At 41.3% G+C, this 25,129-nt stretch overlaps 2 protein-coding genes, 1 non-coding gene and 2 pseudogenes across 3 annotated transcripts; 3 read left to right on the top strand and 2 right to left on the bottom strand.

The window, feature by feature from the left end:
• Positions 1-572: 572 nt before the first annotated feature.
• TRNAK-CUU lies at positions 573-645 on the top strand. The gene has a single exon. It is a non-coding gene; the product is annotated as a tRNA-Lys (tRNA).
• A 6,376-nt stretch (positions 646-7,021) lies between these two features.
• LOC113285868 lies at positions 7,022-8,143 on the top strand. The gene is made up of 2 exons (XM_026534610.1): positions 7,022-7,723; positions 7,823-8,143. The coding sequence occupies exons 1-2, from the start codon at positions 7,051-7,053 to the stop codon at positions 8,050-8,052; spliced, it is 903 nt and encodes a 300-aa protein (XP_026390395.1). The 5' UTR covers positions 7,022-7,050; the 3' UTR covers positions 8,053-8,143.
• A 6,768-nt stretch (positions 8,144-14,911) lies between these two features.
• On the bottom strand, positions 14,912-16,811 carry LOC113291059 (annotated as a pseudogene).
• Positions 16,812-23,019: 6,208 nt separating this feature from the next.
• On the top strand, positions 23,020-23,528 carry LOC113291060 (NADH-ubiquinone oxidoreductase chain 1-like). Its single transcript, XM_026540638.1, has one exon. The coding sequence runs from the start codon at positions 23,100-23,102 to the stop codon at positions 23,526-23,528; it is 429 nt and encodes a 142-aa protein (XP_026396423.1). The 5' UTR covers positions 23,020-23,099.
• A 144-nt stretch (positions 23,529-23,672) lies between these two features.
• On the bottom strand, positions 23,673-24,844 carry LOC113291061 (annotated as a pseudogene).
• Positions 24,845-25,129: the final 285 nt, after the last annotated feature.

Below are 25,129 nucleotides of genomic sequence, written 5' to 3' on the forward strand. Positions count from 1 at the left end.
AGTTGTTTGAGAAATAAAATTATGTAGTGATGTTTGGTTCAGCGTTCAATGATGTTCTATTCAACGACTAGTTGCTAGATTAGCAATACCATAGTACTTAGAAGGTTATCCTAGCTGACGTAGACTGCTGGTTGCTAGATTAGAAGGCTATATGACTTAGCCTAACTATACATATTTCCAAAATATCAATTGGATGTAGGATACCCTTAGGCATGCCATTAGATAATGATAATATTGGAACTGAGGGACTGGATTTTCTCATGACTAGTGTCACAGGCTTCCTACTTACAACCTCTAATATTATTGTGTCAGGTTTATTCTCATTGGTAAACTATAACATGAACGGCATTATGTATGATCTTCATACTATGAGTTGAAGGGAAACATGCCCCTGACTACGTCAATGATGCCTGGACATGATGAAAGTTTTCAATAGACCAGACCTTACGAACTGATTTGGTGATGTTGCATTAGGGATGCGGATTCAGCTTCTGAAAAGGGAAATGTGGTTTCCACTGTAATTTGGGTACCATGTTCTTCTAAGTATGGTAAAAAATGATAAAGTACAACACGCCCGTCTAGCTCAGTTGGTAGAGCGCAAGGCTCTTAACCTTGGGGTCTTGGGTTCGAGCCCCACGGTGGGCGTATTTCGGGGACCCTAGTTACAAGTTAATTAATTGTTAATTAGTTTAATTAGATTAAAATCAGATTTAGGGATAAAATTTTGATAAAAGAAAAATTGTGTTTTTGTGTTGTGGAGAAGTTGAGTTTTGGGGGGATTCCAGTAGAGGAATCATACTGCTCAAAATGAAGGAACCAATCCTCAAAATGAAAAACCCGAAGCTCAAAACAATCAGGTAAACTTCCTATACTCTTCAAATTGTATGAATGATGCCCCAAGTGGTCGATTCATGTACACTATGCAACTACTCTGAGTGAGGGTCGTTAAGTCGAGAGGGTAATAAACGAACGACTCTAAGGAGTCGTCAATTACTTGACACAACCTTTGACGACTCAAACCTGCAATTTTTGCAGGTTATGAAAAATCGTCAACCAAGTGTGATATAATTGACGACTCCAGCTAGTTAGGTCATATAGAGTCGTTAATTTAATATGTTTAGAACCCAACGACTCTAAAACTTTTTACTCTCTGAAGATGTTACTCTTAGGGTCGTTAATTAGGCATTCCTATATACTGATGACCCTAGCGAGCCATTTCATAGATCAAGGGTCGGCAAGCAAAATTTATAAAACCAAACGACCCTTCAACATAGTTAACGACTACAACCATTTGACATGACGACCCTTCCTATTTTTTGAACAGGGAACAAATTTTGTATCATATAGAGTCGTTAGCGATTTAGAAATCCCTAGACGACACTATTCTGGGACAGAAAACCAGGTTTAGGGTCGTTATCTACTGCACCCTAATGGTTAAGGATTTTTTATCAATTCAACATGCATATCAAAAATCGTTAAGCAAAAAAAAATCGTGGTTAACGACCCTGTACCTGTAACTGTAACTGCAATTTTGCAGTTGAAAACCTAATTTTTTTTAGTTCACTTACGACGATGAATCGGTGAGAATTTTTTTTTCTCAAAAGTCGTTAATGGAATGGGAAACAGTGGGAGAGAAGGAGCGGAGGAGAAGAGGAATGGAAGGAGAAGAAGTTATTAGAGAAGAGTAAAATAGTTATTTCACCATCATTTTGGAAGCCCCATATATCTTTTGGTGTGGGTATAAAATGTCTCCTGACCCCAATTAATTTCCATGGCCCCCAATTCAGCCTTGATATTTTGTTCTCATTTATTACATGTGATTCCTTGACTGACGCAATGCTTTGGATGTAGATATTTTTATTCTTCATCTCTGTTTTATATTCAATTTCCTAAACCATCTCAAGTTTTCTACCTTCCAAGTCGAATACCAAGAAAATATCAAGATGGTGGCGCTCAAAGTTTTGCAGCTCATTTCAATTTCAAATGCAATCAATGCCAAGCAAACAACTAGCTAATTTATAGAAAACAGATCATGTAACACAAATGTTCACGAACACGCATTTCAGACGGCGTTGAAATCGCGTGACATTCTAATGGAAGAGCTAGATTATTTTTCATTTTTATAGGCGCTAAAATTTACTTGTTGGGTATTTGGAGCTTGGTCAGCTGTTGCTGCTGGGTTATTTGTGGGATCAGAGATGTCACAAGAGCATAAAAATGACTAAGTCATTGTAGAGGGCTAGATGCAGAGTCTGTCTGAGTTTTTGCTCTTCATCCACTTGACAGACTTTAGCACAGCAAGGCACTTTGCGCAACTTTGGGGTAACAATTTTGCAACCTCTGAATTTACCTGGTATCATTCTTATTGGTTTAGCCTCAGACACGCTAAAAGTGGATTTATTAAGAGATATATACATTTATTGTATATAATGTATATATGGTTACATATTTGATTAGTTAGGAAAGAGATTAATCACACATAGATTTGTTTTCTATCTCTCCCTATTTAGTCACAGGAAAACCATTTTGTAATCCAAACTTTTCAATAAGAAAACTTCGATTAATATTCTCAACCTTGTCGTTTCATGGCGTCTGAGCCAGAATCGAAATAAATTTCAATTACTTATATTCTTCGAATCATATGGGTATGATGATTTTCCCAGTGAAATTGATTGGTGATAATTGTCAACAAGATGAAAACGTTGTTGTTAATACCGCGTTTATGAATACTGATGCAAATTCAGTTGGAAGATATCTTTCATCACAAGATCGAGTACCACTCGCTAATACTCTCAATGATGCACAGTGGTAAGCTACTGTGAATATGCTTAATTCTTCTAATAAGAAGGGTTTGAAGGAATACCTTTATAGTAAATGGATACTTGATACAGGGGCTTCAAGGCATATGACAGGAAGTAAAGAATTTTTGTACGAAACATATCAAATAAGTTTTTCTTCCGTAGAACTTCTGAACAGTACATATACAATTGCTCCATGTGAAAGCACTGTGGCGTTTGGAGATAATATGAGATTATATCGTGTTTTATACGTTCCTGATCTTGAATGCAATTTGATTCCCTTAACATGCTTAATTAAAGATCTTAAATGTATTGTCACTTTAACTGATAAGTTGTGTGTGATACAGGACCGCACTACGAGGACGCTGATTGGTGTGGGTGAGGAACGATATGGGGTCTATATCTTCCACAGTGGAGCAAAGATTACTGCAAATCGAGTATCCGTTGGAGAAGATTATTGTTTTTGACATAGACGTTTAGGTCACGCGTCTAATAAGGTTGTTTCTTTACTTCAGGGTATGAATAAAGTTGATTGCCGGAAATTTATTAACTAACCATGTGATATTTGCTTTAAAGCTAAACAAACTCGGACTACTTTTCTGGTCAGTGAGAATAAAGCGGATGACTTCTTAAATTTAGTTCATTGTGATGTATGGGGTCCTTATCGTACTCCATCTTCTTGGGGTGCACATTATTTTCTTACCATTGTAGACGACTACTCTCGTTGTGTTTGGGTTTATTTGATGGCACATAAAACTGAGGTGGTGCAAAATTTTCGAAACTTTTGTGTTACGGAGAAGACACAATTTGATAGACAAGTTAAGAAGGTGCACAGTGATAATGGTACAAAATTTCTTCCATTAATTCCTTTCTTTATTGAACAGCGTATAGAATTTCAAACTTCATGTGTGGAAACACCACATCAAAATGGGAGAGTTGAACGCAAACATCGTCATATATTGAACGTGGCGCGTGCTTTACGATTTCAACCCAAATTACCTCTTCGGTTTTGGGGTGGGTGTATTTTAAGAGCTGCTCATATTATTAATTGCACGCCTACTCCCTTACTCAATGGGAGAACTCCATATGAATTGTTACATAAGAAGCCTCCTATTTATACTTATATTAGAGTATTTGGATGTTTGTGCTATGCTATTTTTGTCCCTCGTGATCGTAATAAGTTTAATTCACGAAGTTGAAGATGTATTTTTGTTGGTTATCCTTGTGAAAAAAAGGGTTGGCGGTTGTTTGATTTGGAAACGAAAAAATTCTTTATATCATGTGATGCGGTTTTTTTTGAAAATAAATTTCTTTATGCTGATGTTTCTTCGGATGATGTTTCTTCGAATGCTAATAATGATGAAGAATGCCGAGTTGAGCTGGAGATCCCTATGAAACAGTCAGATATTGTAGATAGGGGGAGTAACATATTACATACGGATTTGCAGATAGTGTCAGATAGTATTCCTATGCCTGCAGTTAATTTAAAGAAACGGACAGATGGTACTCTTGTAATCAGTACACAGGAAATGTCAAACAGTTTTGTCTCATCAGATGTTAACAGTCAGAGTGTTCCAGGAGAGATAACCATAACTGGTGTTGGACAGGAAGTCAGCAGATGTCCAGTGCAGTGTGTTCCAGACACTGCTGTGCAGATCTTGTCCGGTATTGATAGTAGTACTGCTCCAGGCAGTGATGTAGGTGATTCTAGTAGTGACAGAAGTCAAGTGAGCAATGATGTACAGATTTTGTCCAGTAGTGGCAAGACTACTGCTCCAGGCAGTAATTCACGTGATATGTTTCAGCGATAGAAGTCGAACAGTCCCAGGAAGTGACAGAAGTCGAACAGTCACTGGATCATCTTTAGTTTTAAGAGAAAGTGATGATTTTGTCTCCTGTAGGCTCCAACAGAATACGACATCCGTTAGGGAAAGAATTGGTTATACTTCTGATGCAGCCTTATCACCTGCTAAGGAAAGTGATGCTACCGTTGATAGTTCTGAGAAGGCAGTTCGACGAAGTGTTCAGACTCGGGTACCTAATACTAAGTTAAAAGATTATATATGTAACACTATCAAAGAAATAGACCCCGCCTCCTCCACTCCTCACTCGTCAACGTCCTCAGGTACGCCTTATCTCATAAATAATTATGTGTCTTATGTAAATTTTTCTGCTAATCATACTTATTTTTTGGCGGCGAGTACTATTCTTAAAGAACTTACGAGTTATGCTGAAGTTGTTCGTCTTCCCGTTCGGCGTGTAGCTATGTATAAGGACATTAGTGCTCTTGATAAGAATGGTACGTTATCTATTACGGATCTCCCCCAGGAAAGAAGGCTATTGGTTGTAAATGGGTTTACAAAATTAAATATAATTGATGGTACTGTCAAGCGATATAAAGCTCTCTTGGTTATCCTTGGTAATAGACAAGTGGAAGGTGTGGATTATCATGAAATGTTTGCTCCCGTAGCTAAAATGGTTTCAGTTAGAACATTTTTAACAGTCGCAGTTGCTCGTGATTGGGAGTTACATCAAATGGATGTTCACAATGCTTTTCTACATGGGGGTCTTGAAGAGGAAGTATATATGCAACTTCCTCCAGGATATTCGACTAATTCTCCTGATAAAGTGTGTCGCCTCCATAAATCTCTGTATGGTCTTCGTCAAGCTCCTCGTAATTGGTTTGCTAAGCTTGCAGGTGCTCTTAAGACTTTTGGATTTGTACAATCTTATGCTGATATTCTTTATTTACCCTGCGACGAGGTGAGAATTCTATTAACGTACTTGTCTCTGTGGATGATTTAATTATTGTTGGGAACAATTCCGTTGCTATTACTGCTTTTAAACCATACTTATGTCGTTGCTTTCATATGAAAGATCTGGGTCATCTCAAGTATTTTCTTGGTATTGAAATGTCTCGAGGAACTGATGGTCTGTTTTTATCTCAACAGAAATACACCTTCGGTATTTTGTCTGAGACTGGACTTCTTGGAGCCAAACCAGCTTCTTCACCCATTGATCAACATCATCGTTTAGCTCTAGATGATGGACCTTTGTATTCTGATTCATCCCAGTATCGTCGGCTTATTGGACGTTTGATATATTTGACCATAACTCGTCCTGAATTGTGTTACTCGATGCATGTTTTGGCTCAATTTATGCAGTCTCCTTGGGTGTCTCACTGGGAAGCTGCTATTCGAGTTCTTCGTTACCTAAAGGGTCATCCGGGTCAAGGAATTGTTTTACGCAAGGATAGTGCTCTTCAACTTACTGCTTATTGTGACTCTGATTGGGCCTCATGCCCTCTTACTCGTCGTTCGCTTACTAGTTACTTTATTTTTTTGGGAGGCTCACCTATATCTTGGAAGACAAAGAAACAACATACCGTATCTCGTTCTTCTGCTGAGGCCGAGTACCGTTCCATGGCTCATACTTGTGGTGAACTCACATGGATAAAGGCATTGTTGAAATCTCTAGGTGTGTCTCATTCTCAGCCTATGCGTCTGTATTGTGATAGTCAATCAGCGCTTCATATTGCTGCTAATCCTATTTTTCATGAGCGCACCAAGCATATTGAGATTGGTTGTCATTATGTACGCGATCAAGTTCAGTCCAGCGCTGTTAGTAGTTTTCATGTTCGCTCAACCGCCCAGATTGCAGACATTTTCACCAAAGCTCTTGGAAGTCCTCAGTTTGAGCTACTTCTTCGCAACTTGGGCATTCATGATCTCCATGCTCCAACTTGAGGGGGAGTATTAGGAGATATATACATTTATTGTGTATAATGTATATATGGTTACATATTTGATTAGTTAGGAAAGAGATTAATTACGCATAGATTTGTTTTGTATCTCTCCCTGTTTAGTCACATCAAAACCATTTTGTAATCCAAGCTTTTCAATAAAAAAAACTTCCATTAATATTCTTAACCTTGTCGTTTCAGGACTACATCTACCATGGGGATACCTCATTGACCCAGTCAAGAAAAGGTAAGAACACTTTTTCTAATTAGTATTAATAAAATCTATGCAATTGCCGGTTCTTATACTCTCTGGACTTTTTCATGCATTATTCTAAGTCTCTATTCTATCAAAGACCATTTCTCTTAGATTTTTTAAAAACAGTTCTTGACCATAATTCAAAGCCCACCTCAATTAGTTTCCTCTATATGTTTCTTTCGTTAACAACCATCATCTAGGTCTCTTCTATGCCTACCAAACCAATATCTCCCCTAGTAAGATTGAATATCACTATGGATAGCGAAGAAGAAGGACTCCAATTCTTAGGATTCTTTGGAATCTATAGAGAAGCTTACAATATTATAACTTCACGTAGGAAAATCTTTTCACAGATCACTTTAGCTTTTGTTCTTCCTCTTTCTTTCATTTATTTAGCTCAAACCAAAATTTCCGACTTGTTCTTCCCAAAGATGATGCATAACCAAGAGAAGGAACTGCTTACATTCTTCGCCTATTTTCGTTTATCATCGGAATTCACTGCTTTTTTGATATTCAAGGTCATGTACCTTATCTTCCTTCTTGTTCTTTCGCTTTTCTCTACTTCTGCCATTGTTTATACCGTTGCGTGTGCCTATACTACGAAAGAAATCACTTTTGTCAAAGTTGCGAGTGTTGTTCCCACGGTTTGGAAGAGACTTATGATTACTTTCTTATGGACATCTATCGTCATGTTTCTATACAACTTCTTTACAATGATAATACTATTTTTTCTAGTTGTTCCAGTTAGTCTATCCCATGGTGGCCGTACCCCTGCTGCCATCGATATTCTTTCTAATATAGTGGTCATCATTTGGGCAATCGGGTTCGTTTACGTTAGCGTAATATGGCACTTGGCTAGTGTAGTATCGGTACTCGAAGAGAGCTATGGCTATAAAGCATTTTTAAAGAGCAAAGCTTTGATAAAGGGTAAGATGTGGATTACTTTGGTTATCTTTATTAAGCTAGAATTTTCTTTTATGGTTGCATTATACGCCTTCCATAATTTAGTTGATAATGGAAGAACAGGTCTGATGGGCAAAGTCATTTTGGGACTTTTCTGTTTCTCGTTGCTGTCTATTTTGATTAGCTTTGCTCTTGTGATCCAAACTGTTGTGTACTTCGTATGCAAATCATACCATCATGAGAACATCGATAAATCTTGCTTAGACGAACATTTGGATGCGTATAATCTAGGAGATTATGTTCCATTGATTAAAGACAAGGATATTCAATTAGAACAGTCGTCTGAGGTTTGATTTAATCACCTCCCTAATGGTTTTATACTTGTTGGACAGTGTTCCTACGCCATTCTCTCTTGTAACTTTTACACACATTATTACGAGGCTCTTTTGCAATAAACAGTTGTATTTTGAGTAAGGCATGTGAATGTATGCAGTAAGGCCAATGCAATAGAATTTCATACAGACTTCTTTTACTGTTGCATTTCTGATACTCCTGAATGTGTCAAAGTCAAGCTTGACCAGATGTATTTGAAGATACAATCATCAAAAACAAAAAAAAACAAAAAAGTGTTCTTTGTCTCGTTGCATTTACAATGTAAGTAGTTACGTACTAAATGACTCTGTCAATCTCCTATGCACAAATGAAATGATTTACATTCGTTTACTCTTTCTCCCCTCTTTACTATGAATAAAAAATGAAGTAAAGAAAAGCCAAAAACACTTTTGTTTAAACTAATACTAATTAATTGCTAGTTCTTATACTCTTTGTGGACTTTCGTTTTTCCATAACTCCCCTCCACAAACTATGATGACAATGAAAATAAAACAACCAAATCCCATTACAAAATTTTCATTCTTTGAAGTCTCTATGAAGACCTTTTCTTGACAAGAATTCAAAGTCCCCTCCAGTGATTTTGAATATTTTAGGTTCAAGCACTCAAGAATAAGCTAGTTTCAAGAATTCAAGAATAAGTTTTCCTCCATATATATCTTTCTCTTATAAACAACCATCATCTTGATATCTTCTATCCTTACCAAACCAATATCTCCTCTAGTGATTACGAAAATTCAATCATTATGGATAGAGAACTAGAAAAACTCCAATTCTTAGGATTCTTTGAAATCTATAGAGAAGCTTACCATATTACAACTTCAAGTAAGAAAATCTTTTCACAAATCGCTCTAGCTTTTATTCTTCCTCTTTCTTTCATTTATTTAGCTCAATTCGAAATTTCTGACTTATTGTTCCCAAAGATCATGCATAACCTAAGGAACCTAAAACATGGAGTGCTTGAATTGTTCTGGTATCATTCAATATCGGAATTGGCTAATTTTTTGATATTCAAGGTCATGTACCATATCTCCCTTCTTGTTCTTTCGCTTCTGTCAACTTCGGCCGTCGCTTATACCATTGCTTGTGCTTATACTAACAAAGAAATCAGTTTCAAGAAAGTTACAAGTGTAGTTCCCACTATTTGGAAGAGACTTATGATCACTTTCTTATGGGCATTTCTCATCTTGATTCTATACAACTTCTTTGCAATTCTCTATGAAATTCTAATACTAGTTTTGGTAGGAGTCGCACTCGGTCGACAATCAGATGGTGACGGTTTTCATATTCTTTTCCATATTAATATTGTCATTTACACGTCCGGGCTTGCTTACATCGGCGTAATATGGCACTTGGTTAGTGTAGTATCGGTACTGAAACAGGGCAATTCGTAGCTCTGAGATGCGGAATGTCAGCCGAACCTTTGATGCTGGGGAACAAAACCAATAGCATGAAGGGCCAAGAAGTAAAGAGGATTAGGTTTGAAAGTCGAACCCTTGATACTCATTCATCCAAGCCACCTTCATGACCATTATCCGCATTCTTAACCTAAGAGATTAGTCCAACAGTCAGATAGAGGAGGCCAATTGTAAGGATCATGAGCCGGGGATATACCACCTTAAACCCGAGGAAAGGAAGAAAGAGAGTGACATGGTATGGTATTGTCATTGGTTAAGAACAGATTCTATTAGCGAACATTGGCCTTTCAGAAAGATGTTCCCCATTAAATGCCATTGATTCTGGTGTTCTTGGTTCCTCACATTGGACTGATCTTGCCTTCTCCTCTGGGATCTTTGGCCAAGACTCATACATCATGTTCATCGGGATGGACTTTGGTCTCTCATACGCGGTTAATGAAGCCACTTTCTTCTCTATACCTCTGTGTTTTCTTAGCTTCTTGGTATTCCCGGTCTTATTTTGTTAGTGGCCAAGGTTCATGCTGATGATGTTCACTGTTGTAAGGAGCGGCGTGTTGTGTATGCTTCTTGTAGTTGATTTGTTAGGTGCTCCTTCTAGTGGTCTAACTGAGAGGGATAGTCTACTTCTCCTTTCTCATGCTCTTCTTTGGTTTTCATGCCTTCGTAACTATTGAGTATTGGTATCAAGGCATGTAAGGTTCTTCCCAAGATCTCTCATTCACCGCGGCATGCTGATCTCGCCATCTTAGTTCGGATGTTCCTCTTCCTGAGCCTGGGTCTTCGCCTTCTATCTTCTAATGACATTTTCATATCCTTTCATTCATCCCTATTGTGGTCGAAGCCGTTCCTATTGAGTTCAGAAGGACCACAGCTATTTGAGAAACCAATTCTAGTCATCCGTTTAGGCGAAATATATGTCTATGTAGACCCAAGAGAACCATTTTCCGAAGTAAGGAACCATGGCATATATGTTTGTAACAGATTCCATTTTGAGAGATTTGAAAAAGCACTATCTCGTTGAAGGGTTCTATACATCTGTCATTTCTCAACGCATTTCTTTAGACAGACTCTGTTTTTTCTGATTGTAATCTATTCTTGTCAACGAAGTAAGTAAACTAAACAATTTAGGAAGGAAAGCAAGACAACGAAGACTCGGCTTTCAAGTCGTTCGGCCCGACCTTGAGACTCTATCTTCCCGATCTATATGGACTCCTGCATTAGTTGGCGCTATCGAATTCACATACGAAAGAAAGATACGAACTTGGTAAATGGAAATTGAAGAAAGATTTTTCCATTTCATCAAAATGAGAAGCTTTTTCTACATCCACATGATCTACTAAATTTGAGCGGTATTTCCCACATAATGAAAGCATATCTTGGTCCATGGAGTCAGAAGAAGGTAGGAACTCTAACATGTTTGAAACTTCTTCAGCCAAAAACAAAACACAAGTGGGGCCTACACTATGAGCAAGTTTTTCTACCTTCCCGCTTGGGCTAAATGGAGTTCTACCGGGAAACCATAGATTTTTGAGTTTTCGCCATTGATTACTGGTCGAGCCGCTGGAATGGAATGAGATAAGAATTTATGGATATCTTTCCTCTCTCACTTTCATTCGTAAGAAGCTTTCCCTTTGTAGAAGACTTCTTCGGAATGACATAATTTATTTTTTTCCTATGATTCCCCCTAGACAGACAGATGTAGGAGTTGCGAAGAAGAAAACTCTCTTTTTTTGTTGGTTGTTGACCAACGGAAAGCATGGGAGTTTCCTGACTTCTTGCTCACGAAAGAAGATACGTATTCTACGATATTAGTTGTGATATCTATTTATTATATGCAATTAGTTATATGAAAATGTAAGTATACTAGCTAGCGATATTACTGAGTGGCAAACTCCTTTAGTTTTTATTTTATTTAAGGAATGCAAGATTAATTCATAGGAGAGGGTCCATCTTCTCCAAGAATCTAAGACTCAAAAGAAGCGAAAAATAAAAGACGCTAGTTAATGACCTCACTGATCACGGACGCTATCTCTTAAAATTCTCTCGCTACTCCCAGAAATTAGTCTTGCATAGTAAGACCGGGGGTTAGAATCCTCTTGGGAGCATAGCTTCAACCTTGATACCTTCTTTTAGAACAGACATTACATAAGTCAATTCTCTTTTTGATTAACTAAGGAAATGAGAGAAATCAAACAGAAACTCATGATCTGAAGCCCGAAAGAGATGTCTCTTCTTTCCCACACCCTTGAATACCTAGCTACAACAACAAGAGACCCCCTTTAGCTACTAGCGGTTGGGGTGCCACCTAGTTCAAACCCAATAGGCACAGTATTCCCAGGCTTCTCTAGATCTAAACTTTCTCGACATTCATCAGCTCTTGCCCAACCAATCAGTCCAGAACTCTTTCTCCTTTAACCAAGACCACTTCCACAACTCCTTGCCAAGAATATTCTCTACAAACACTTGGACCTGATGCCCCTGACCTACCGGATAGACCAGATTCTACCTACTTTTCCTAAGCGTAGATCCAGCTGAAGACAAACCAAATGCAGTAGTTTCGTATTATAGGCCAGAATAAAACAAGAATACAGAACGAACTAAGCCAGCAGCCACTTTTCACTTGCGTCTAGGCGTTCTTCTGGAGCAACTAAGTCAGCAAAACTAAGACTACCAAACAGCCGACCTTATGCACCTAAGAAACCTGACTGAACCTTTTCGGAATCATCGGCTATCTTAGGAACCAGATAACGCATCATCCGCAAGATCTGCACATTATCCATATCCTGACCCACCTAACGTAGTAGCTCTTTTTTAACTTCACGATAACGGACCAGATAGAACTGACAGATCTGAGGGGTCAGACCATGAATTTAATCACTTCAACCACGAGATCTACCAAAGAATTATCATAACCAAGGTCACCAGACCAATTCCTAGCATTAGTCAACAGTTCCTAGAGCTAGTCCAATTCAAAGTATCGAAAGAATTTCATGACTTATACGTTCAGTTCCTTGATCTTTAGGTGGAGCATATCTTGGGATAGAAGCATATGAAAAGGGTACTCCAGAAGGTATCATTTACTAAAGAGCTCGCAGGTATCGTACCCCATGGAGAACTTTGATTTTAGAGCCATATTTGAGAAAGAAATATTGATGCTTAAGTGTTATCCCAGAAATCCCAGAGAATAAAGGGGAAAGGGGCGAGTCTAGGGGGAAACTACTCCGTTCTATAGCGAGTAGAGGAAGCGGTTGCAGAGGAGAAAGAATTGCTTTGCCCATCGAACCGGGCCAAAAAAGGGCAAGAAAGTTCTCCGCCGACCAAAAAGCAAGTTCACATGGAGATCTAGATCAGTTCACAAGCGAGAGCCCTGTAAGTATGCATGTCTCAGTCAACAACCATAGACGCCATGCCAATAAACGTTCCATTCCCTCGTATTGCGTCAGCCATTTAAGAATCACCCATGGTCAAGGCGGGGGATCACCATCACAACAGCACGGTTACTGCTACACCACTGGCCCAGCGTACCAACAAAATGTATTGCATCATGGATAGCTAAAGGCTAACAAATGGGATCATACATGACTCTGCACGACTTTTGGCCCTTTATCAAGGGGAGCACGAACGGCGGAATGATCTAATGGCAGCAGGAAGGACGACATGAGTTGTAGCTTCACAAAAAGGCACGATCTCAAAAAAGCAGGATCGGAGAGGCATCCCTGCGGCGGCAGGACCTCCGAGAAAATAGAGTCTACTCGAAAAGTTTCGGGACTTAAGAGCCTTTCCCAGCTTTTGTATCTTAGCTATTTCTGGGTCATCCGCTTGGCGGGGCAGTGCATCTCGGTGGTCCACCTCATCCCGACGGTAGTAGAAGGTAATCTGGTAACCACCCTCCTGCAGGCAGAGCCGATAGCATACGCAGAACAGTCCATCTCGAGAGCCCACTTCCGTCATTTTTGGCCACTAGATCGTTTCAAAGCAGTTCAGCTAGGAGATGGTGTATACTAAATTAAAAACAGTAACTTTCAAAGCATGAGCCTTTAATAGTGTATTTCATGCCCCTTTTACTCATGATACTAGATACCTATAACCAAGACTAAAGATTAGGACATTTAGCCTTCGATTGCATCTCTTGCCGCAAATTATGGTTCAATAGGACTCCAAATCCCATCCCAGTTAATACGAGTATGCTAAATAGCTCCTTATCTCAGACCGAGCTTACCCCATAGAAGACTCTCTTTAAGCAGCAAGAAATTCTCTTTTTCAAAAGGCATCCCGTTGTTGTATGGATTACTAAAACTCTGTAATATTAGGACTTACTATCTTGAAACCTCTACCTTTTTTTAACTCTAGATGCTCAGGACTAGATCCCTATGCTGCCCAAGATATCCACTAGTGGAAGGCGTAATCCTTATACAATTGACTGTCAAAACCTCCTCACGTACCTATCAATTCTGACTGACTTAAGTACCTAGATTGCTTGTTCCCATTTAAATTCAAAGCTCCACTCCCTTTACTTAGTATAGTAGTTCAATTGTGAACCGATTTAAGAGGCATTTGTACAGCGATTCTCGCCTTAGCTATCAACACTGGGTGAGGAATATCCTTTCTTAAAGGATACGCTTTGATAGTCTCTTTCTTTATCGAGGAAAGAAAGAACTCCCGCGAAAGGCTACCCCTTAGTTTCAGCTAGTCAGCTTGGGGCAAGAAGACACTAATATAAGGATTCCGAAATAGAAGAGTTCAATCTAGAAGCCACTACACTGACTTCAAGTTCTGACAATCTGACTTGACCTTTCACCTTCTTTGTCCCCAACAACGAAGAAAAAGAAAGCTATGAATGGGGAATTTTCGGGGAGTAGCCCAGCCTCTTTCTTATGACACTGACTGGCTAAGGAAGCCATTGAAAGGTGACTAAAACACCAGGAACATAGACTACCAGAGCTAATGATAGAAGCAATAAAACTTTACGACCAGGTCTCATTAATTGATCATAAAGATATCGTGGAAATGCTGCACGGACCCTTATATATAGGAATGGAAAGAGAATCACCTTGATACTAAACCAGATAGAGCCCGGGATCTTATTTGAAATGGGAAGATCTAGGATAGGCGGCCAACCTCCAGGGAAGAGCGATGTGCATAGACCAGGTGAGTTGGGATACAGCTCCGTGGACCACTCGTCGGGCCTGATAGGTGGTGGTATCACACCCTTCTCAAAGGAACCGTACGTGACACTCTCATGTCATACGGCTCCGTCCCGGAATCAGGACCTACTTTACTTTGACCAAGCGGTCCTCGAACCAACCTGTCCTTGCATGAAAAGGAATTTTCATGGAATTGATAGAAGACAAGGCCTATTCCACGAAGAAGTCTGCAATTAATAGAAAAAACTACTACATCGACACTAGTAGTTGAGTGTCGGGTCGTGACCGGGTCCGATCTTCCCAAGCTCTATGTTGTTGGGGAACTCTACTAAGGTCTTACCACCTTCTTGACTGACTATACTTGAGTCTTTGGAGTACTTTAGGATTATATTCCGCGTCGAGGTTTTGTGCTTGTGGGCTGGGGTGAATATAGCAGACCAGCGAATCTGGTGGTCGACAATCGTTCAGACTTTAAAAAGTCGCGGCACCTGTAGTAGGACAGAGGACTGATAGCGATGTCCGTGGACCGATTTACGATGTCTCCTATCGCTGACGTTCGTCAAGCAAACCACGTGGATTGGCCAGGGTCTTCTTCAACTAATGAGACCTCGATCCCGAAGCCTTCGGAGTATCTTTTTGATAGGGGCCTCTATCTGTATGGGGAATTCGCTGCTGAAAGATCCCGCCCAGTATTCCCTTTTTTCTCCCGCCGCCTTCCGAGTATACAATGACAACTTCTGGATCGTTACACTCATGCCCGATCGTGAGACTGCGTCTGATGGCACCTTTCTCGGATCTGAGTTATGCAAGAAGAAGATCTCCCTTGGTTCTTGCCGGATGTGCTTGATGATCCCCCATAATACGCTTACTTGGGGACTTCTGACTCCTGCTGTTCCAAGAGTCTCTGCTAGTTGAACCGCGTCCAGTAGACTCCTTCTTTCGTTCATCCCCCTCGTCAGCTCTTTGATCGGGAGACTCTTACCTAAGTTCCTAAACTGAGAATGGATGGTGGAGCGTAGGTGGTAAGCAGTTATATATATACGGTGCTTTACCTGTAGACGCTTCTCCTGCTCTCGCAAGAATTGTATGGGAATCACTTGCTTAGAGTGAGGGACTTCCCGAATGACCGTACCGGGGAATTCTACCGTACTCCGTGCAGCTATTGATGTTGATCCTGCCGACCAAAGGTTCAAGCCAGATTATAGTAAGTGGGTGAGAAGTTTTTGTATTTTTACGAGAAGCTCTAGAGAACCTACGACTCCCAGTAGTAAGTCGCCGGCATATCGCATGTAACAAATCCTTATTAAGTCATGGTATTTTAAGGGCTTACGTGTCGGGCGTCTCTCTGACCTGATAACTGGTCTCTCCTCTCCACCCAAATCTATCAGCAGGCCCCTTCTACTGATCTTGCGGTCTCTCATGGCCGAATTCTTGCGTTCTATACCATAGAATTCGGCCTTCGGAACGGCGGCGCAAAGGAAGAGAGTGGGCTCATAGGGTACTCGACCAGAGGGAGTTTTCTTACTTTCTTGTCCTACAAGGAAGGGAGAGGGCTTGTTAAGGAAGACGGCAAGGACCGAAGCTCCCCCTGTTCTCTAGTCCCCCGGTGAAGGGGGGTGCTTATGGGCGGTGTGTACCACGACGAAACAAGGAAATTAAAGGTCGTTTTGCGTTGGATGCTCTTGACCACCTCAAAAAGATGGCTTTGTTGTCTTGGGGAGAATTGAAGCTTGTTTCTTCTACAGCTTGGTCATCAATACGACCTGAGAACTATGAGAGAATCGATCTGATTCTCATCGGAATTTCGTACTTATGTCGGATCCTACCTATCTCCTGATCGAGCTTGTGTAGGTAGATGTTGCCTGGTAGGGCCGATAGTAGTACACTGTGTGGGACGGAGTCAGGGTCGTTCATTTTTCGGCGTTCGGTTCCTAAAAGTGTTTGGGTGTGATAAAAGAACTTGGGATCGTCGATCTCTTCCTTCAAGATTGGGATAAGTCGATGTCGGTCGATGATGTGCTTCCTGATGTCGAATTCTAAAAACCAACGAGAGGTTCCCCACTCTTCTTTGATCCGTCATAGGGCCGAGTGGCAGCCTCGACCCTAGCGGAAGTGCGATGTGTCTGGAAACTCGGAATCGTAAATGGATTCGTGTACCATTATGATCACCTCTTTCATGATCTTTTCTATAGGTATAACTACTGTGAGCGGTCTAAACTTCGACCCTGATTTCTTTCTTCATATTGTAAAAGGGATGATGCTATCTCTATTGATAGATCAGCTCCTGTCGTCGTTTCAGTGACTCATACAGCTCAGACTGGTGTCGCCACCTCTTCCAGGACCGGAATAATTATCCATGTTCGATGGGTGTACATCCTTCCCTGAATATCGTCGGGTACTCTTCACTTCCCCGTCATTCTTGTAACCGTCACCTGTCATCCGCACAGGTGTGTCTGCGCCCCCTGAGTAGACTAGAAAGAAAGCTCGGATTTCCCATATGAGCATTCGGTACTTGTATCAGTGAGGTTTCGTGGAAGAATGATAGGGTCGCCAACTATTGAGGATCTCTCCATAATATTAGATAGGTCGTCTGGGGGTTCGCCTCGGTTTATTGTTGTGCTTACACACTAGGCTACCTGATGAGTGCCAAATATTGTATATATTTATCCCTTTTTGTTGGCATTTAACTCATCTTTTATGCATTAATTCTACATTTTATCCCATATTCTGTATTTTCATTGTTTTCAGGAATAAATATTTTTATTAATTAATTTTGTATTTTTAGGTAATAAATAAAGTTCGGATGAGTCGCGGAGCGAAAAGAGCAGAAAAGTAGTGAAAAGCCGGGAGAAATTATGCAAGGAAGCCGCGAAGAATGGTGCGCACAACCTCATTTTCTACACACAAAAACGCCTCCGTTCTCAGCCATCAGATCAGTTCTCAGAAGCATCCGACGGTCGCTCCTTCATAGAGCATCAAAATCTGAAGTCTCTGCCAAGCACCACAGCGCTGAAATTCCAAGCCTTCAGATTAGATGGTAGTTGAATCCAACGGTCGCTCCCTTGTTGTTCATCAACGTTTGATATCTTCTCCTTACACTACAACACCTAACCCCATCTAGAGCCGTTAACTTCGTTGTATAAAAAAATCTGACGGTCGCTACCAACCTCATCAGGAGGAACCATCTGATCCACCTACCAGCTTCGCATCTCGCAGCTCAGAGTCACAGAACATCAAGACTCGATGGATTCGCTCAACACTCTAGCAACCGAACCTATACCAGCTAACCAAACACCCCCCTTCTCCCAAACAGTCGAGCCCCTCTTCCATCCCCTCCCTCTGCAGAGACACCATGTCGCCACCACCTTCTCCACCTCTGCCACCAACTCACTGCCACCACCACACCTCCACCATCATCACCCTATCACCCAACAACCAAAACCCATCTCCCCCCTAGCCCTCTAGTTCCCTATTTTCTCACTTTTTCACGCTTCTCTGCCTGAAACCCTAGGCGTGAAAGACTGATAAATTAGGCAACCTAGAGTTGCAATTGGCGCATGAGAAGAGGTCAGGGAGCAATTACAAAGCATGGGTCGACGATTTCAAGGATCAATTTCAAAGAAATTAGGTAAACCTAATTCAACTGATTTTTGGGGAAGAACCCTAATTTTGTAATTTAGGGAAATTGTGTCTGTGAACTATAAATAGAGAATGGGTGTGGTGTGAGAAGCTATGCTTGGATTAGCCGGCATCCAGGACTTTCATGTCCTGTTAATGTTAATGTTTTTTTCTCTTTAATGTGTTTCAGTTCAGTTTCGTGTTCATGTTTCAGTTAAATTTCAGTTATGTTCATTGTTAATTGTTCATTGTTAATTTCAGTTATGTTCATGTTAGTTGTGTTAGTCTCCTGTTAGTTCAATTTTGTTAAAGTTCTGTTAGACTCTAGAATATCTTGTTAATGTTCCTAATGTTTGTGCAATATCCTTTTAATTTCCTGTTAATGTTGTTCACTGTCAGTTAAATGTTCCTGTTATGTTTAAACTTGCTGTTAGTTTGATGGAATGCTAGGCTAGATACCTTTGAAGCATTGAACTGATTGTGCAATGGAAGAAATCAGTGCTCATAGCAAGCTGATTATCTTGCCATTCTATTTGTGTATGCTTAGGTTGCATTGAGCTGATTGAGTAGTGGGGAGAAACTAGTGCTCACTAGTGACAATGAGCAAGCTAGTTCTCTTCCCACTCTAGAAGAATGCCTTAGTTTTGCTCCATTTCAGTTTCACTATCATCCCTGCCCTTGGCTTAGGCCTTGGTTCATCTTGCATTGTTCTTTACTTTTGCCCTGTGTTGCCCTGTGTTGCTTCCATGTTCATGTTGTTTGCCTTTTTCTTCCTTGCTTATGCTACTGCTGCTGTTGCTTCCCTACCCTGCTACTCAGTGTTTGTGCAGCTGCTTTCTTTGCACTGCTGCTGCTGTTGCTGCTGTTTTCTCCAGCTTTGCTGCTGCAGTACTGCTGCTTTCTTTCTTCCCTGCCTTGCAAACTGCTAGTGCTGCTGTGCACTTGCCTCTGCCCTGCAGTACTGCTGCTGCTGCTTTCCTCCTCTGCCAAGCGTTGCTTTCTGTTGCTGCTGCTGCTGTCTGCTCTGCTGCTGCTTTTTTTGCTGCCAAGCCTGCTGCCAAGCAAAAGCCCATCAGTCCAGTTCAAGGCCTAGTTCTCAGTTCTAAGCCCACTGTCCATTGTTTGTATAAACTGAAGCCTAAGTTTAAGACCAAAGCCCAAGTTCATTATTAAGGCCCAATCCAATTCAGGCTTAACCCAAAAGCCTAATTCAGAGACCAAAGCCCAAGTTCTTAGTTCATCATTCAAAGGCCCAAATCCTAGTGCACTTCAAGACTAACTGAGCCCAAGCTCAGTTCATTTTATTGTTATCAAACCCATTAGTACTCAAAGCCCAATTTAAGCCAAAAGGCTTCATAGCCCAATAGCAACTAGAACCCAAAATAGTTAGAAAACTCCAAAACACACCCGATCTCTGTGGATCGACCCGTACTTGCACGAGCTACAACTGACGACCGTGCACTTGCGGTTATAATTTGTAGGACCTTTTAGAAGCCTACCACTACCCTTCTCCGAAAGCTCCGCGGGACCACCTACCACATTGTCATATCCGGGCGGAGGGATTTATTGCAGGCTCCCGGCCCTACGAATGTCAGATGCAAAGCCTCGTACCTCATTAAGATCATATTGGCATACTCTCCCAAAAAAAAAGAGCAGACCCCATTGAGATGGGGGTGAGGTACAACAAGGACATTTCTGTACACCTCCCTTCTCACAGAGACGTACTTGGACGTTACCGCGCATACATCTCCCAGCCGGCAAGCTAAAGCGACCTCTACAAAGAATGGAAGTCTGGGTGAATCGACATTAAATACAGTAAATTTGAAGTAATGGAAGTCTGGATGAATCGACATCAAATAGAGGAAATTTATGTTGCTTGCACTGTCGATCCAAGGTCCTTTAGGAACTCGACTGCGAAAGAGAGGAAGTGAAGAATGAACTTGATACATGAATGAATCATTCAAGATGCCATTCTACTATGGATAGAACCTGGTGAACCGGGCTTACAAAAGAATCTTTCTTCTTTATACGATGAAAGAGAGACAAGGATAGCTCAAAGGGTAGTACATGCGATAGTCCACATCATCCTCTGGGTGGTAATTCTCGTACCCAATTCCCAGCTGACTTCTATCTCTCAGACTAACGGACACAATCTAATCCCTTCCAGCTAGAGATGGGGAGGGGCCTCTCTGTTGGTAAGCGCAACGACCCAGAGCTGGTAAAAAATAATGCTGCTTGTTACAGATAATCCTTCGAAGGGAGAGCATCAGTTGAAGTAAATGGGGAAAGGGGGATCCGTAGGCAAATTCTATATCATATAGAGAGCTCCTCTGGTTTTGAGGGACCAAACTCCTTGTCCTCATATGATTCAACGGCGAAACAGAAGATTGTTTGTAATGCACCAGATCGGATATTTTGCTAAAGTAGATGTTGTGGCGGTTTGCTTTCTCTTTGGTAGAATAGAAGCGAATGGCATCTTTCTCAGGGCTGAGGTATAGCTATATAATGGATTATGCTCGATAAGGTTGAATATGATTTAGAGCGCCCGTTGGTCCCTGTTCTTATCGCATCCATTTCTATTCCCATGGAGCCCCGATATTGCTAGGGATAGCCTTTCTTTGTCAATCTAAGGAAGGCGATGACGCAAAGCGCTTATGGATGCAGGATCAACTTGTTAGTGAAGGCGTGGTTGGAGGCTCGATTTCGTTGATCTGGTTTTGAAAGGCTTGGGCCCAGGGAATAAATCACTTCTTGTATAAGGAACCCACCTACTCTTACTCCCACTGCAAAGCCTGCCTTCTCTTCCTCTTCATTGACCGAAAAAAAAAGATAAGTTAAGGATCAAAATGAATCATTCGAAGCAAAGCATAGTGAAGAGCTGGGATCGTTTCCTCGTCTCAAAGATTCAGGAATGAAAAATACATCCTTATTAAATAAAGAAAGTGGGCTAACAGCCGAGAAGATTCTTCTGGATCTCAGCCCTACGCCTTTCAAATAAGAAAAGCAGTCCCGGTTCGTACTTCACGGATGGTCTCATTGATGCACTTATACTCCGTCCCCCGGATTACAGGATGAGACAAACCCAAGATAGTAAAATACTACTTCCCATCTCTACTTTAAGAGGCTTTCTTGCTGGATCCTGGTAACCTACGAACTGTCTGCTGACATGGTTGCACAAGTGACGCAGTCTTCTCTTTTCCTGAAACCGGTAACTAGGAAAGGGGAGATTTTTTTATTATATAATTTTAGGAAGATTAATAAAATAGATTGGGTACGCTCATCGCAAAACGAAAGTTTAAGTTCCTTCTTTTCTCGAAGTGTCTAGTGGAACATCGTATATAATAGTAAGTATGGTCCCCTGGCCTCGGTTGAGAGGTAGAATCAGTATTTGCATTCTTGCTAGATATACGAGGTTAGAAAGCTTTGATCCCCTTCCTAGGTTCAGTTAACGGCTGTGGGTTGTTGTTCTTGTGGGGCCTTGGTTTCGCCTTCTTGGTGCTTCAAGTTGAACAATTGAGACTGTGTGTTGACTGTGCATTGTGTTATTGCTCTACGAGTTCGCCTTAGAGAGATGCCTCTGTCAAACTATATGAACGGATGTCACACATCCTTTTTGGTTACAGTACTTGATCGGTCGAATAATGCCAACCACTATAGAATAGCGCTTTCTTACTTGACAAATAGGTTCTTCCTCTTTGTATCAGTGAGGTGATGCGCTTAGCTTGAAAGAAGAACGAGGTGGGCCATTGACCTGGTTTGGTGTGTCACAAGCTGAAACTTGAGTTGAGGCGAGAGCATCCTAGATTTACCGGCATGGACTTCAATCTGGCTCTTGAACGGGATCTTAATGAAAGAAAAGGACTAGATAAGTTAGATCGGGACAGGAAGAAATACAGAAATAGGAAAGCTTGCGTCGGCCTCTCCGATTTCAGGTTCTTGAATCTCACATCATTCAAGCATAGAAATTCATCTCCGAAGAAGAGAAGATCTCAATGGAAGAAATCAACTTTTATCATAATATAATAATCTTTCTTTGTTCGAATGAACCCGTTCTTAAACAGAACTCGACTCAATATAAGAACGCGAATAAACTCGTATAGAAAGAGAGATCGGCTAGAGAATAAGAGGAAGGAAAGCTCAAAGTCTTCTTCTCAATCTCGCAAGCAAATTCTTTCTGAATGAGGTAGAAATGACCGTTGAAAGTTAATTTAAGAATAAAGTTCATCTGATTGTTCAGTTCCACCAGCCACCCGCGGCCAACCTACAGATAAGCGAGTGGATCAAGAAGCGATCAAATTTAATAAACGGATGACTTTCAAAATCCTCGAAGATGAGCACGTCCCCTATAGACGTAAATAAAGGACTTAGATAAAGTCAAATCGTCTCACGCATCAATGAGATGCATTCGCCATATCTCCAGCATTACGGCAAACTTGTGTCAAGAAAGGACCCAGTTGGATGATAGACATCCTCAAAAAGCGTTATTGTTCGCGGTGCCTATAGTTCTTTGTCTTGGACTTAGTAGAGTAGCAGGGCCAAAAAAAAGCGCAAGCTTTAGGTCTAATTCAGGCCCGAGGCGAATTTGTGTAGGATTGAATCTCAGAGCTTCTCGCACATCCGGAGTTTTTCGAGAAAAGGTCCCTTCCGTCAATATCAAGATTGGGTCGAAGAGGCCAGATTTTGAATGAAATATCATGATTGGGTCAACCAGATCAGGCCCGATCAGAAGTGAATAGGAAATTAAAAAGGTACATAGCTGCGGAAATCATTGGAATCATTTTACCACTTCTACTAGGAGTCGCCTTTTTAGTGCTAGCTGAACGGAAAGTCATGGCTTTTGTTCAACCTCGAAAGGGTCCTGATGTATTGGGTTCATTCGGATTGTTACAACCTATAGCAGATGGTTCGAAATTGAATCTAAAGGAACCTATTTCACCAAGTAGTGCTAATTTATCCCTTTTTAGAATGGCTCCAGTGGCTACATTCATGTTAAATCTGGTCGCTCAAGCCATTGTACCTTTTGATTATGGTATGGTATTGTCAGATCCAAACATAGGGATACTTTATTTGTTTGCCATATCTTCACTAGGTGTTTATGGAATTATTACAGCAGGTCGGTCTAGTAATTATGGGGGCGGACGTTCCGTTTCCTATGATACTAGGGCCCATGAGTCAAAAATGTGTGCCGGAGGTGTTGAACGATCTACTCTACACAGGTGTGGGCTTACAGGGATAGAGGGCTCAGAAACCTACTTTTGACGGCCCACAAGCAAATCTGTCCCTGTCTTTAAACAAGCCACTGACTTCACCCCTAAAGGCTCTTTAGAGACTCATATGTCCTACCTGTGAGGGAGGAACTGACTTTCTTGTCCTACAAGGGAGGGCCTTCCTTTTTAAAAAGAAAGTGTCTTCGTCCCTCTCCTTGGCAGTCGAGTCTCTTTGAGCCTCTCGCATACGCTCGAGTCACTAAAAAGTCCCTGGTTGGTCACCGGGCCGGGATCGAGAAGTGGAAGTCATAAAAAGAAGTAGGGTCTGAGGCCCCCTGCGAATCCGTAAATCTGAGGATCATGCCGCAAAAAAGGATGGTCCCAAAAGAAGTACACCCCATCATGGTGAACCTCTTCTTGTGATCGGGATGAGGTAGATGCCTCCCAGCTGGGGGGGCGATCGAATCGGAGTTTCCTTAGGTAGACACCGACCTACAGTTATCCTTAAACTTCCGTGCTTGGTGGAGAAGAAGCGAAGAAAGGTAAGCTCGCTTACTGTTTTGTTCTCTGCCGTGAACTGGGATCGCTCGCCAGCTAGGTCAGATTGGAGCAAGATTGTATGAGAACATATTACCCATCTTCGGGGACAAGGGGCGGAACAACCTCTCGATCTACTTACTGCAGCCCAGGACGGGCGTCGTCGTCTAGGCATTCCCTGACAAGCTTGACGCCTAGAACGTTGTCTAGGCCAAGAGCCATAGTGAGTTGTTGTTTCCATTTGCTTCTTTTTTCTCGTTGTTGATACCGGCAAGACCCAGCCAGATGATGTCTGTTGGTTGGTAGTGAGAGGACTCTTAGTACCCGCCAATGCGCTGGTTAAAGAATTTTCTTTTGTTTCTTGCTCTGCCTTAGCAGCGGGAAATGAGTCTATCTATCTGCCTAGCTTCGGTAGATTTCCCTTAACGCAATCCACAAAGATAAATTCCACGAATCCTCTGTCCAAGTCCCTTTTGGCCTAGTGGACAAGTCCGACGACTCAGCAGCAGTGCGGAATTGAGTTTCTCGTCTGGTGGATCTGATCTAAAGTTAGGGGTCACTACATACCAAAAGGTTCTACGAAGGAAGGCGCATTAGAGTTTATAAGCAACCCAGCCAAGAGAAGGGAGTTTCAATATAAGGATTGGGGCAGCTAGGAGGGTACGTTAAATAAAAGAAATTCGTTTCTTAATTAAAAAGAGAGCCTTTCCGAGACTTTGACTCTAATGGATGGGGAAAAGTAGGGGATTATTACAATAACTGGGTATGTTGCTTCTTCCCTCACTTGATTTAAAAGGCTGGGGATTGTAAAGACCTTTCTCTTCGTCTCATAGTCGATGGATCTTCTCAATTGAAAGATCTCCTATTAAAGTGAGAGCTCCGATTTCTCCTTAGCTTTGGGCCTTGAGTCCGTCTTCTCGTATATTAAATTATCCCGGATCTCGAGCACGATGAGTCATGTGGAATTGACTCTATTTACTGAGGTCCTTCCCCGCGTACCCTTTCGACTACTACAAGCGGCTCTGCCCTTGAGCGGGATTTTGTTCGCTCTTATTCAGTGAAATAAGATGGGTTTTTAACTACCACCAATAACAGTACTTGATTTCCCAAATATTG

The sequence above is a fragment of the Papaver somniferum genome, chromosome 6 (assembly GCF_003573695.1).
Source record: "Papaver somniferum cultivar HN1 chromosome 6, ASM357369v1, whole genome shotgun sequence".
NCBI lineage: Eukaryota > Viridiplantae > Streptophyta > Magnoliopsida > Ranunculales > Papaveraceae > Papaver > Papaver somniferum.